The 14211-nt window shown below is 50.1% G+C and overlaps 1 protein-coding gene across 3 annotated transcripts in view; it reads right to left on the minus strand.

Annotated features, from left to right (window-relative positions):
• The window catches only part of HMG20A (high mobility group 20A), a 63466-nt gene that overhangs the window by 12418 nt on the left and 36837 nt on the right, over positions 1–14211 (minus strand). For 2 of the 3 annotated variants that reach the window (XM_048481808.1, XM_048481809.1), the window contains 4 exons: positions 10471–10564; positions 7874–8015; positions 6941–7153; positions 1616–1763 (listed from right to left, as the gene is read on the minus strand). In XM_048481808.1, coding sequence (XP_048337765.1) covers positions 1616–1763; positions 6941–7153; positions 7874–8015; positions 10471–10559 — 592 coding nt within the window. In that variant the 5' untranslated portion in view covers positions 10560–10564. The remainder of the gene's footprint in view (positions 1–1615; positions 1764–6940; positions 7154–7873; positions 8016–10470; positions 10565–14211) is intronic. The other variant, XM_048481811.1, reaches the window with a different exon arrangement.

Here is a 14211-nt window from a genome sequence, read left to right on the forward strand (position 1 = left end):
TTAACAGACCAGGTGCTCAGGAGCAGCAGCAGCAGAAGGCCATTGCGTTCACATCCTACATGTGAGCTCCCCAAGGCACCTGGTGGGCCACTGCGAGTAGCAGAGAGCTGGACTAGATGGACTCTGGTCTGATCCAGCAGGCTAGTTCTTATGTTCTTATGTTCTTAAGAACTGGATTGTAACCACACCAGGAAAGCAGCCATTCTTGTGCAGATGGGACGTCCCTGCAGGGGAAGGCTTGTATGCTTAATCAGGCCACACAGGATTCAGGTTGCCAACAGAAGATCTCATGCAATTAAAGCTGATGTCAGGACTACAGTTACCCTGGAGAAAACAGCTGCTTTGAAAAGTGGACTCCATGGCATTCCACTCAGAAGAAGAAGAGTTTTGGATTTATATCCCCCCCTTTCTCTCCTATAAGGAGACTCAAAGAGGCTCACAATCTCCTTTCCCTTCCCATGTGTTGGAGTGCACAAGCTAAACTGGTTCCCCAGATAAGCCTCCACAGCTCAAGTGGCAGAGCGGGGAATCCAACCCAGTTCTCCGGATCACAGCGCCCCTGCCCTGAACCAATATACCATGTGATGCATTTTTTGCCTGCCTGTTTATTGTAGTAGTTTGGTGTGCATGTGTTTCAAGAAAACCTAGAGTTTTGAGGGTTGCTGGATTTATATCTCCCCTTTCCCTCCTGGGTTTTCCAGGTCCTAGTCTGACATCTTAACCACTATAAAAGAAGAAGAGGAGGAGGAGGAGGAGGAGTTTGGATTTACATCCCCCTTTCTCTCCTGTAAGGAGACTCAAAGGGGCTGACAATCTCCTTTCCCTCCCCCCCCCCCACAACAAACACCCTGTGAGGTGGGTGGGGCTGAGAGAGCTCCGAAGAACTGTGACTAGCCCAAGATCACCCAGCTGGCACGTGTTGGAGCACACAAGCTAATCTGGTTTCCCGGATAAGCTTCTGCAGCTCAAGTGGCCGAGCGGGGAATCAAACCCGGTTCTCCAGATTAGAGTGCACTGGCTCTTAACCACGACACCTTGCTGGCTCTCAGTTCCTTCCCCAAGCTTCACCCTGAGAGATTTTCCAACCCAGAGTGGGATCTCAATCAGGGAGAGACCAGTTCACCGATTACGGGAGCGAACGGGCTTTCTTCTTGCCAAAACAGGGTGCTGAAGTCCCAGTCTTTTCTTAGTTTGTTTTAACTATTATCTCCCCTATGAAAGGTCCAGAGACTGCTGTTGCCCAAGTCTGCGGCCTCCGCACACTAGGCCCAGCCACCGAAAAATCAACTTGCATTTTCAAAGCACAGCCTCTCTGTCTCCACAGCCTCAAACTCCGTCCTGATTCTTGTTTATTTTAGGGTTACTGAAGGAATGTTAAGAGTGGAATGAAACTCTGGCGACTGGCTCAGAGATAAAGATCAAGAGAAACAAATAATGTGCGGAGGACACGCTGGACTGGGAAATAAGCAACCAACCGTCCAGCTGTATGTATGTTGCAAACACGTCCTGTCCGAAGCAAAAGCAGAACAAGCGAAATGGTGACCGACACAGGCTGTGAGCCGTTTGTCGGAGACCCGCGAATCTAAGCATCCCGGCGGCATTTTGCGAGGCTCACCGAGGGCCTGAATACCTTGACGGTGCGATTTGCCTTTCTGCCTGTCCTGGGCTTTTCGGCTGAAGACTTTGTACGCTTCGGTCTTGTGGTACTGCTCCAGTTCCCTCATGTAACGCTCTTTGTCTCGGTCGGCTTCCTCGAGGTAGCGCTGCAACGAGAGAAATAGGGTTTTTAAAAATTTGTTCTTTTTAATCCCCGAGAGGCCCTACAATGACCAAGCGGAACCATTTGCTGCCATGGTCGCAGAGCAAAAAGATAGGAGGAACGTGGAAAAACAGAAAGAGACCACCTCATCCTCCTCTGGCGTTCCGCATCAGCGGAGGGAGCCTCCTCACTGTGGTTACATTTGACCCCGGTAACTCCTTAAGAACAAGCCAGCTGGATCAGACCAGAGTCCATCTAGTCCAGCTCTCTGCTACTCGCAGTGGCCCACCAGGTGCCTTTGGGAGCTCACATGCAGGAGGTGAAAGCAAGGGCCTTCTGCTGCTGCTGCTCCTGAGCACCTGGACTGCTAAGGCATTTGCAATCACAGATCAAGGAGGATCAAGATTGGTAGCCATAGATCGACTTCTCCTCCATAAATCTGTCTAAGCCCTTTTTAAAGCTATCCAGTTAGTGGCCATCACCACCTCCTGTGGCAGCATATTCCAACACCAACCACGTGTTGTGTGAAGAAGTGTTTCCTTTTATTAGTCCTAATTCCTCCCCCCAGCATTTTCAATATATGCTCCCTGGTTCTAGTATTGTGAGAAAGAGTGAAAAATGTCTCTCTGTCAACATTTTCTACCCCATGCATAATTTTATAGACTTCAATCATATCCCCCATTAGGAACTGAAAAGATCTTTGGGGTATGAGCTTCCAAGGGTAACAGCTTACATCCCACAAATTGTTGCTTTTCTCCAAGGGAATAACTGGACTCGACTCGCTGTCCCACATCAGACATCCCACAGCTACCCCCTGAAACTATCGAAGAAGAAGAAGAGGAGGAGGAGGAGAAGGAGCAAGAGGAGGAGGAGGAAGAGGAGGAGGAGGAAGAAGAGTTTGGATTTATGTTCCCCCTTTCTCTCCTGTAAGGAGACTCAAAAGGGGCTGACAATCTCCTTTCCCTTTCCCCCTCCCCCAACAAACACCTTGTGAGGTAGGTGGGGATGAAAGAGCTCCGAAGAGTTGTGACTAGCCCAAGGTCAGCCAGCTGGCAGGTGTTGGAGTGCACAAGCTAATCTAGTTCCCCAGATAAGCCTCCACAGCTCAAGTGGCTGAATGGGGAATCAAACCCGGTTCTCCAGATTAGAGTGCCCCTGCTCTTAACCACGATGCCACACTGGTGTATACAACAAAGGCGCCTTTGACTCTCGCAAGCTCACGCTCCCCAAAATCTTGTCGGTTACTAAGGGGCTACCGGATTTGAGCCTACCTGTTCTACCGCAGAGCAACAGAGCTACCTTTGGAAACTCTCCTGTTTGCATTACCCATGGGTTAAATTAAAGCCTCCCTCCCCCAAAAAATCTCAACAGCTGTTCCTAAACTGCAGCATTCCTGTCCCCTGGATATATACCAAGTACAAGCCCAGCCATCTTCTGAAAAGCCATTCTTCCTGTGCTAACATGTGCTGGCTGAGGCAACACGGACTGATTTGTGGACACGCCATACGTATTTTAACGGCAGCCTGGTTTTATGGTGGGTTTTAAAAGCACAGCTGCCTGCCCTAGAACTCCTACGACGCAGAGGGCGATCGGCAAGAGAGACTCGCTGACTTGCATGTTCTCTTAAGTTGTGCTGGCATCGATCCCATCCTCAAGAGGGGGGGAAGAACTGGATCCCACACCAGAGCAGCTAATTTATTTTGAATCAAGGCCCAACGGAATGGGATCCGCGTTGCCCAAAGCGCCCTGTTGCGTTTGCTTGATGAAAAGAGCTCGGCGGCCGAGGACCTCAAAGGGGGCTGCTGACGCGCTCAAGTTGGAGACGCAAGCGAGTAGGAAGACACGGCGTCCTTCCACATAAAAAAACAACCCTTTCCTGCCATTGTGCTTGTCTTTTAATTTCTCCCCAAGCTCTTCCCCCTTACATCCCCATGAAGAAACTGGCGGTGAGCAGTATGAAAGCAGGTAACGCAACTTGCTTCATTTGCCAGGACAGAAAGGGGGGAAAAATTAACAACGATCCTGTTTTTTATTCATACGTTGGGTGCATCACAAAAAAATAACCGGGTTTGTGCTGAGCCAAACCCTCTTTTACTGCTTCAATATCACTCTATTCTTGGCAGATTCTCAGTTACCTTGACACTGGCCAAGAATCTCCGGATTACTGCCCATGAGAGGGGATTCTCCGGGGCAAAACATGCCCTTTGTCACGGCTTTAGGGTGGAAAAAGAGCAGGCAGGCGTCTGGGCCTCTAATAGCTTCATGCCGAGGCCTCTGCCAAGGAGACGGCTAACTGTGCTCTTGCCTTCCTCTTACCCCCACCCTGAGACGTATCTAGGAAAAATGCTGCCTGGTGCAAAATCTGAGTTTTCCGCTTTCCTCCCCCAAATATGGGTGGCTGCCTTCCCTCATCATGACCAAACAACTTTTTTTGCACCAGGTGGGGAAGAAGGAGGGGTGTGGAGGGCAATTTCCCACCCCCACATGACTAAATGGCCACAGCCCGGATGCCATATGTCCCCCTGGGTGGTACGCCCCTGCCCACCCCTCCTCCTTGGGACCCCCAGTGAAGGCCATCTGTGGAATTCCCAAAGGCTGAGGGGCTTTTTCTCTATCTTCGGAAGCCTCCCGAACCAGAAACGGTATCATTTCTGACATCAGCGATGACCGCAGACAATGGGAGGTGGCCTGAAGCCGAGGGACTGGACAGGGAAATCCGTATGTCAAAAGTCCGGTTTTGACATTTTTTAATCCGTTTCTTTCACACACACACACAAAAATCAAAACTGATTCAGGAAGCCAGCCTCTCCTCCTCTGTGGGAGAATCATCTACGGCGGCTTCCTCCCAGGATCCTATCTGCATCCTGTTCTGCCTTCCTCTTCTGTGGCAACGGTTAACGGCTGAATCCAGAGAATGGAGCGTGAGACAACGGGCCGGTCACTTCCCCGTATGCATTATGGCTGCACAAACTCTTCTCCTGCCCTGGACACTTTCTCCCTCCTCTTGAGAACCACAAGGCTAAAATACAGGCGTGACCCATCCCAAATGAGCCTCTGTTGTTACGCAAATGCACTTCCTGCCGCATTCACAGGCGGCGGAGGAGGAGTTTGGATTTATAGCCCACCTTGTCTCTCCTGTAAGGAGACTCAAGGTGGCTGACAAGCTCCTTTCCCTTCCTCTCCCCACAACAGACACCTTGTGAGGCACAGAGAGAACTGTGACTAGCCCAAGGTCACCCAGCAGGAATGTAGGAGTGCGGAAATACATCTGGTTCACCAGGTAAACCTCTGCCACTCCGCTGGAAGAGTGGGGAATCAAACCCGGTTCTCCAGATTAGAATCCACCTGCTCTCAACCACTACACCAGGATGGGATTTTCTGCTGACGTTAAGATCGGGATGCGTGAAATTCTTCTTGGCTAAGTCGCATTCTTCGTAAGGAACGACGGCCACACTCTATAACAGTGGTGGCGAACCTATGGCACGGGTGCCAGAGGTGGCACTCAGAGCCCTCTCTGTGGGCACACACAAACAGAGTCACCCCCACCCACCCCCCACACATCTAGGCTGGTATATTTGGTCATTGACCATAAATAAAGTCTTCTTCTTCATCTAGGCTGGCCTGGGCTGCTGGGCTCGATTATTAGCATTAAACCTAAGACCTAGTTTTGGGGAAGCAGTGCAGGTAACCCTGTTAAACCCCACTGATTGTCATACGAAGAATTAAAGTGCAAACCTTTACCTGGGAGTAAACTCGGTTGCTGGCAATGGGGATTGCTTCTGAGTAAACCCTCCTAGGGTCATGATTCACCCATTGGAAGAGTTGCACGGTTGCTTCAAAGCAAAGCCACCAACTACCACCAAGCTTACTCCTGAGTAACGCACGCCTCGGAGCCAACCATTTTTTCTAAACGAAAACCCCAATATTCAGGTTAAATTGCCGAGTTGGCACGTTGTGATAAATAAGTGGGTTTGGGGTTGCAATTTGGGCACTCGGTCTCGAAAAGGTTCGCCATCACTGCTCTAGAACATAGGAAGAGCTAAATTGGAGTCCACTAGAACTTAAGAGACCAACATGATTTTGGGGCGTGGCAGCTTTGAGAGTCAAGCGTTCTTTGCCAAATCCTTTCATCCTGCTTAGGAAGGGGTCACCCTGCTTAGGAGGCACGGCAAATAGCCAAGCACATTCTTTGGAAACCCGAAGGTACCTTTTGTACCTGCATGCAATGCATGGAAAGCAGACTGACTTGAAGAGCCGGATTCGAATCCAAAAGCACGACAGAGGCCAGCAAGCTTTGCGGGGTGTGAGCGCTCAAGGGTCAAAGCTCCTTTCGTAAGGTGAGTCTCCGACGCAAGGAGTTTGGACTCCTGAATGGTCATCCCCCGCAAATCTTGCTGGCATCTAAGGCGCTGCTGGACCCAATCCGAGTTCTCCTGCCGCAGAAAAACACAGCTGTGTTCTGCTCAGGAAGAGACGTTACTACAATGTTGAAGTGCAGCCCGTCGAGAAAACCACACGCTTCCGCATTAGAATATAGTCCCTATTCTCAAATTCTCAAATATGAGAATCATCATTCAGTTTGTATGCGCTGCCTTTGTCAAAGTCATGACGTTGTGCAACACTGAACATGTTACTTTGATGCAAAAGCATTTACAGTTCACTGAACGACTATCATCAAACCTTCAAATAAAAGGGGGGGGAGAAAAGGATGGGTCGCAGGCAGAGCATTCTGAAAGAAGGAGGAGGAGGAGGAGGAGGAGGAGGAGGAGGAGGAGGAGGAGGAGGAGTTTGGATTTATATCCCCCCTTTCTCTCCTGCAGGAGACTCAAAGGGGCTTACAATCTCCTTGCCCTTCCCCCGTCACAACAAACACCCTGTGAGGTAGGTGGGGCTGAGAGAGCTCCAAAGAACTGTGACTAGCCCAAGGTCACCCGCTGGCCTGTGTGGGAGTGTACAGGCTAATCTGAATTCCCCAGATAAGCCTCCACAGCTCAGGCGGCAGAGCTGGGAATCAAACCCGGTTCCGCCAGATTAGATACACAAGCTCTTAACCTCCTACGCCACTGCTGCTCCTGGCGTGTTGAATTCTATGGCAGAGGAATAGACAATCTACTAAGATCTTTTTGTGAGACAGAGTATGCCCTCTGAAACTTTTAACGCGTAAAGGTAATTTAGTGGTACCCGTTTCTCTTCAGGGGGGAGTTTGCTCCACTCGTTGCCCAGCATCCTGGTGATTTCCGGGAATGGGACTTCAGGCCTTTTTGCTCGAAGCTGTTCCCTTCGCTCGTTCATAAACCGCACGTAGCCCGTTAAGGGAGATTTCGGAGCGTTGCTGTCCCGTAGGGGTTTCTTCCTCTTTCGCCCTTTGGACCACCCGCCTCTTTTTGCTCTTTGCTAGGAGACAGAAGAAAACCCAGTTGCTTTGACACCCCGAAAAGTGCCTTGAATACATTTAGAAAAGATATATTAAGTTCAGACGTCACACCGGCGTTCCCCTTGCACGGGAAAATTCTCCACCAGAATCTATTTATCGATTCACTTCAGTTGGCATTTCTCCAGCCACAAGCCACAGCAGCTTACAGCTTTGTACATACATAAGCCTTTATTGGCATAGTCAGAAAAAAGTTACATGAATCGGGAACAACTGCATGGATGCATGATAGATAAAAGGCCCCACGGGAAGCACAACAAATACGTTCTACTGGGAACTCTCAACTATCTCCGCAATGAAATTGGCGATCTCTTCACAAAGACCGGGGTCCGAGTTGTTTAACAATAGAGATAACCTAAGATCAGGCAGCCCAGATTGGAAGAAAAAAATGTAGGTTGGTATATTTAGATCTGATGTTATCAAATCTGGTGCCGTGCAAGAGTTGCTGAGTCAGGGTTTCAACCACATTACAGCTTTGTTCTCTCCTCGCAAACTAGCCCTGTGAGGTAGGCTAGGATGAGAGCGTCTGGCTGACCCGAGGTCAACCAGCAAACTTCTGCAGCGGAGGGGGGATTCGCGCCTGGCTCTACCGGATCCAACCCTCCATTATGAGGCATGAATAGAAAGCTAAATTCAGGTGACGGCTGAAATCCAAGGCTGCCGCCCCTCTGTTGGCCGCTCACCTCCTCCTCGGGTTTCAGCCCACTGTTCACGGCTTTGTTAGACGACTCGTTTCGAGGCAACGGAGCCAGCGACGCCTCCTCCGCAAAGTCCGGGTTGTGGGCCGACTGGGAGCCGCTGCAGGACCCCTCTGAGTGGTTGAGCCTGGAAGGATCAGAGGATCGCCGTGAGACGGTCACGAGTGACTGCCCATTGGGACACTTTGGGACGTTGTTGCAACAGAAGAAGAAGGAGGAGAAGAAGAGAAGAGTTTGGATTTGGACCCCACCTTTCTCTCCTGGAAGGAGACTCAAGGTGGCTGTCAAGCTCCTTTCCCTCCCTCTCCCCACAACAGACACCTGGTGAGGCAGGTGGGGCTGAGAGAATTCTGAGAGAACCATGACTGGCCCAAGGTTACCCAGCAGGAATGCAGGAGTGTGGAAACACATCTGGTTCACCAGATAAGCCTCCGCAGCTCAAGCAGCAGAGCGGGGAATCAAACCCGGTTCTCCAGGTAAGAGTGCACCTGCTCTTAACCACTACACCACACTAGTATATTGCACAGTGGAAGGAACAGGTACCCTTCATGACCAATAACCAGTGGCGTATCTGTCTAGGGACAAGGGGTACCCCTTGTCCCCGGGCACCACTCTTCTGGTCACGTGGGGGGTGCAAAATCGGCCCCCCAAGTGACCAGGAAGTCCTGCTGTCTCGTCATTTTTGTGTGCCCCGACCTGTCCGAGGCACGCAAAAATGACAAGACACAGGACTTCCTGCTGCCTCCAAGCCCCCTCAACCCCGCCGGCTGGGCTCCCAGGCGGCAGCCTGCAGTCTCTTCTGACCTCCCCTCCGGGCTGGCTAGAAGAAACTGCAGTCCCGGCTTTGGAGACCTTCTTTTATAAGCACTGAGGCTGGGGGGTGGGGCTTGGGGAGCAGGAAGGGGTGGGAGTCTGGGGGGAGGTGGGCCCCCTAAACTTTGCCCATGTCCATGGTGACATGGGTGGGGTCGAGGGCAATGGGGGCAGAGCCTGGGGGGCGTCCTGGAGACAATTTGTCTCCGGGCGCCATTTACCCCTGGTACGCCTCTGCCAATAACCACTGATAACCCCATCCTCCGTGAACTGGTCTGCTCCCCTTTTGAAGCATTATACGTTGGCAGCCATCGCCGTCTCCTGTGGCAGCAAGTATCACTGTTGGACTAGGAGCTGTCTAAAATAATCTTTACTTGTCTGTGTCTCCCAACTTTCAGAGTCAGCGGAAAACCCCAGGTTCTAATGCAGTGGTTCTCACCCTTCCTAATGCTGCGACCCGTTAATACAGTTCCTCATGTTGTGGTGACCCCCAACCCTAAGAACATAAGAACATAAGAACGAGCCTGCTGGATCAGACCAGAGTCCATCTAGTCCAGCACTCTACCATTCGCAGTGGCCCACTTGCAGGGTGTGAAAGCAAGGGCCTTCTGCGGCTGCTGCTCCTGAGCACCTGGTCTGCTCAGGCATTTGCAACCTCAGATCAAGGAGGATCAAGATGCGTAGCCATAGATTGACTTCTCCTCCATCAATCTGCCCAAGCCCTTTTTAAAGCTATCCAGGTTAGCGGCCATCACCACCTCCTGTGGCAGCATCTTCCAAACACCAATCACACGTTGCGTGAAGAAGTGTTTCCTTTTATTAGTCCTAATTCTTCCCCCCAGCATTTTCAATGAATGCCCCCTGGTTCTAGTATTGTGAGAAAGAGAGAAAAATTTCTCTGTCAACTTTTTCTACCCCATGCATAATTTTATAGACTTCAACCATATCCCCCCTCAGACGTCTCCTCTCCAAACTAAAGAGTCCCAAAACCTGCAGCCTCTCCTCATAAGGAAGGTGCTCCAATCCTTCAATCATCCTCGTTGCCCTTCTCTGCACTTTTTCTATCTCTTCGATATCCTTTTTGAGATGTGGCGACCAGAACTGAACACAGGACTCCAAGTGCGGTCGCGCCACGGCTTTATATAAGGGTATGACAATCCTTGCAGTTTTATTATCAACTCCTTTCCTAATTATCCCCAGCATAGAGTTTGCCTTTTTCACAGCTGCCATGCATTGAGTTGACATTCCCATGGAACTATCAACTAAGACGCCTAACATTTATCCATTTTACAGATGGAGAACACTGATGTCGAGAGTCTTAGGCGACCCCGTGAAAGGGTCGTTCGACCCCCAAAGGGGTCACGACCCACAGGTTGAGAACCACTGTTCTAATGTTACGGCAGACATCATCATAATGCTATAATGCCTCCATCGTGTCTTCCCTGCCCGCGACTCCTTGAAGCTCAACAGCTCTAAGCGGTTTAACCGATCTAGACAATCCAGAAAATTCTGACTGCAGATTTAATACCAAAACCCTGAATTCACCCATAAATCATTTCCTATGCAAGCATCACTTCTATTAATCTCCCCTGCTGGAATGCTCAGAGAGACTTTCAAAACAAGAAGGGGGAGATTAAGAAGCGACTGGAAGTGGAATGGAGTTTTAGAAGTGAGAATTTGAAAGCCGGGCGCAAAGGACCTCTCGAGGAGACCGTCTTCAGAGAGCAGGAGGCGGGCCACGTGTGTTTAGCCCAAGAACAGAGGCTTACCCAGCTGAGACAATATCATTGCTCTCTTTGGAGCCTTCGTCGTCTGGAAAATGTGATGGGGGAGAAGAACTCGCCACTGGATTCTCCATTATACCTGCAAACGGAACGTGAAGAAACAATTTTACCACCAGCATTATTGATGATAATGACAGGTTATGGACAAGCTGGAACGGGTCTAGAGGAGGGCAACCAAAATGGTCAAAGGTCTGGAGTCCATGCCCTACGAGGAGAGACTTAGGGAGCTGGGGACGTTTAGTTTGGTTAAGAGGTGACATGCTAGCCCTGTTTAGATATTTGAAGGGATGTCATGTTGGTGAGGGAGCAAGCTTGTTTTCTGCTGCTCCAGAGACCGGGACCGGGAGTCATAGGTTCAAGGTGAAAGAAAACAGATTCCACCTAAACATCAGGGAAAACTTCCTGACAGTAAGGGTGGAATACACTACTTGACAGTGGAATGAACTACCTTGGAGTGTGGTGGAGTCTCCTTCTTTCGAGGTTTTTAAAGAGAGGCTAGATGGCCATCTGTCAGGAGTGCTTTGATTGTGTGTTTCTGCATTGCAGGGGGTTGGACTAGATGGCCCTTGGGGTCTCTTCCAACTCTATGATTCAATGATTGCTTGGATTCATCCAATCGTTATCTAGTAGCTCTGCAATCCCAAACACTTCCCCACCAGTAAGGCCCACCAATTTCAGCAATTTCCTAAAGCACAGGTGTCAAACTCGCGGCCCTCCAGATGTTATGGACTGCAGTTCCCATCATCCCCTGCCAGCATAATGCTGGCAAGGGATGATGGGAACTGCAGTCCATAACATCTGGAGGGCTGCGAGTTTGACACCTAAAGCCTGCACAGCTTTCCGTTTACTTCAGTAAGAGCCAGGCGAGGTTTCCAAAGACCCACTTAAATGAATACAACGCCACATACTTGGTAATATCATGTAGCTGCTGGTGTGCAAGGCTGGAGGCATGGTGTAGTGGTTAAGAGCAAGTGCACTCTAATCCGGAGAACCGGGTTTGGGTCCCTGCTCTGCCACCTGAGTGGCGGAGGCGTATCTGGTGAACCAGATGTGTTTCTGCACTCCTACATTCCTGCTGGGTGACCTTGGGCCAGTCATGGTTGTCTCAGAACTCTCTCAGCCCCACCCACCTCACAGCATGTTTGTTTTGTGGGGGGGGGGGGAGGAGACTGTAAGCCCTTTTGTGTCTCCTTACAGGAGGGATATAAATCCAAACTCTTCTTCTCCTAGTTGAGATTAATCCTGCAAAACACGCTTTTGCAAGGGCCATTTTGTTTGAATTTGCAACAAGTGCAGCCACCCGCCGATCCTAAAGAGAGCCACTCTAGTCTAAACCCCTTCATTTCAACGGGCTCAGACTGGCGTCACTCTGCAGAGGATCGCGCTGTAAGGCAGGGAACTTTTATCGACAACTTAACCGAGTTTCGGTAGCCGATCTCTTTCTATTAACGCCCCACAATAAGCACGGAGCTCCTGGCACAGGAATTGTAGCCAAGGGTGAACAACTGCAGCTCCGCAGCCGGTCTCGGTCCACTTGACTGTTTATTGGCAATTTCTCCACGGTTTCAAGAGTGATGACGGAGCCAGTTTGAGAGACTCTTATCCAGAACAACAGAGAAACACACGTTTCGCTTTTCGACGCAAGATGCGCCCCGCGATGCGTTCTAACAGCTTGTTTGTGACACTTGTGATGTGCCGGCGCACTACATTTGAACATCTTATGCGGTGCAGTTAGATCCTTGTTTGCGTACTCAATTCGCCTCTATTCATGTCAGGCGCAATCTACCGGCGGCAATCGCACGCCTATTGAGGTAAAACGGACGGCCTCACTAGAGCGCGCTCTGATGTATGTGCCCTTCGTGGAGGCTCTGAAGATTTATTGATACGCCACCAGAAAATGTACTCTGTTGCTCTTAACCTGCTGCAATCTCACTGTATATTACACGTATATATTTTACCGATCGGGATGGTTTAGGTTGCAGCAGATGACAAATGCATCTCTTTGGGCCCACGGCCGTCTTGTTCTTTTAAATAAGCATTCGGTTAATGGCCAGCCCGGCAGATCAATTGAAGGTCTAGGTGAAACAGATGCTCCGCATCAATCTGCCTGCCTCCGGGGAAGGATGTTAAACTATCCAATCTTCCATTTACATTTTGAGGAAGGGTGATGTAGAGGGTGCCAGTTTGACTATCAAAGGACATCATTTGCCCAAGGGTGTAAGGAAGGCAGCTGACGCTCTCTCTATCTGCAGAGTTTAAAGCGGAGCTACTCTGGTAAGATGAGAAGGTCTAGCCGTGGTGGCGAACCTTTGGCACTCCAGATGTTATGGACTACAATTCCCATCAACCCCTGCCAGCATGGCTAATTGGCCATGCTGGCAGGGACTGTTGGGAATTGTAGTCCATAACATCTGGAGTGCCAAAGGTTCGCCACCATAGCCTTCTTGCACTCACTGCAGCCTCCTAGCACTCTTGGAAAAGAATACTCTCCACGCAAGATGTTCTTTCCAGTAGGAAGGTTTTACTTCAGCAGTTGCAAGGTTACACAAGTCTATGCTATACAAGACTACAAAGCTATACAGAACTCTTCAGCAAGAACAAAGTTGAACACACACTGAACTTAGACTCAGAACTTAGCATATGCCAGGGGTCTGCAACCTGCGGCTCTCCAGATGTTCATGGACTACAATTCCCATCAGCCCGTCACCATGGCCAATTGGAGAGCCGCAGGTTGCAGACCCCTGGCATGTACAATGCATTGGTTCTTATACATTCAACAAGGATACTTTCCCCCCACCCCAGCAACAGCCTCTCATTGGTCTAGAGCAGGGGTCTTCAAACTATGGCCCTCCAGATGTTCATAGACTACAATTCCCATGAGCCCTACCACTTGGCCATGCTGGCAGGGGCTGGTGGGAATTGTAGTCCATGAACATCTGGAGGGCCATAGTTTGAAGACCCCTGGTCTAGAGTCACAGTTGAACTCACCAATCATGTTAAAGGTTTACTGTAGCCTCTTTGCCCTAGACTGACTGTCTCCGGCCTCTTTGTTGGGCAAACTTCTGCTGATTAGAAGATGATTTTTTTTTAATTTATCATGACACTCCCCACATCTCCCGTCAGGAGAGGGCACATTTTGTGAGTATACCCACCGTGCTGCGTCAGACTTCCAAATGCCCCCGCAGGTAGAAAAAAAGGTCAGGGATCCCTACTCCAGCTCGTAGAAAACCTTGCCTTTTTTTGCATCAGGAAACCAAAGTTTCAACCCGGCACTTAATTCTGCAAGGGAAGCAGCTGGACATCGGCTTGAACGCAAACCAGACTGCGAACACAGGAAGCTCAGAGGACACCAACAACTCGCTTATTTTAAACTCCTCTTATTTAATCCATATGGCTGGGCCCTGGGAGCCTGGTCCCACAAGAAGAGGTCAAATATTTGCAGAGGTGCAGCAATTCCCAGGGGCAGAGAAAGGAGGGGTTCCCACTGGAAAAGGATGACATTATGTGCGGGTAGGATGTCAGGTCAAGGGTCGGATCTGCTAGCGTCTAGGCCAGTGTACTGGCAGGGCGAAAGGGGACTCTCTCAGACTAGGTCAGTGGTGGCGAACCTTTGGCACTCCAGATGTTGTGGACTACAATTCCCATCAGCCCCTACAATTGGCCATGCTGGCAAGGGCTGATGGGAATTGTAGTCCATAACATCTGGAGTGCCAAAGGTTCGCCACC

Source organism: Sphaerodactylus townsendi, linkage group LG17, assembly GCF_021028975.2.
Source record: "Sphaerodactylus townsendi isolate TG3544 linkage group LG17, MPM_Stown_v2.3, whole genome shotgun sequence".
NCBI classification, from domain to species: domain Eukaryota; kingdom Metazoa; phylum Chordata; class Lepidosauria; order Squamata; family Sphaerodactylidae; genus Sphaerodactylus; species Sphaerodactylus townsendi.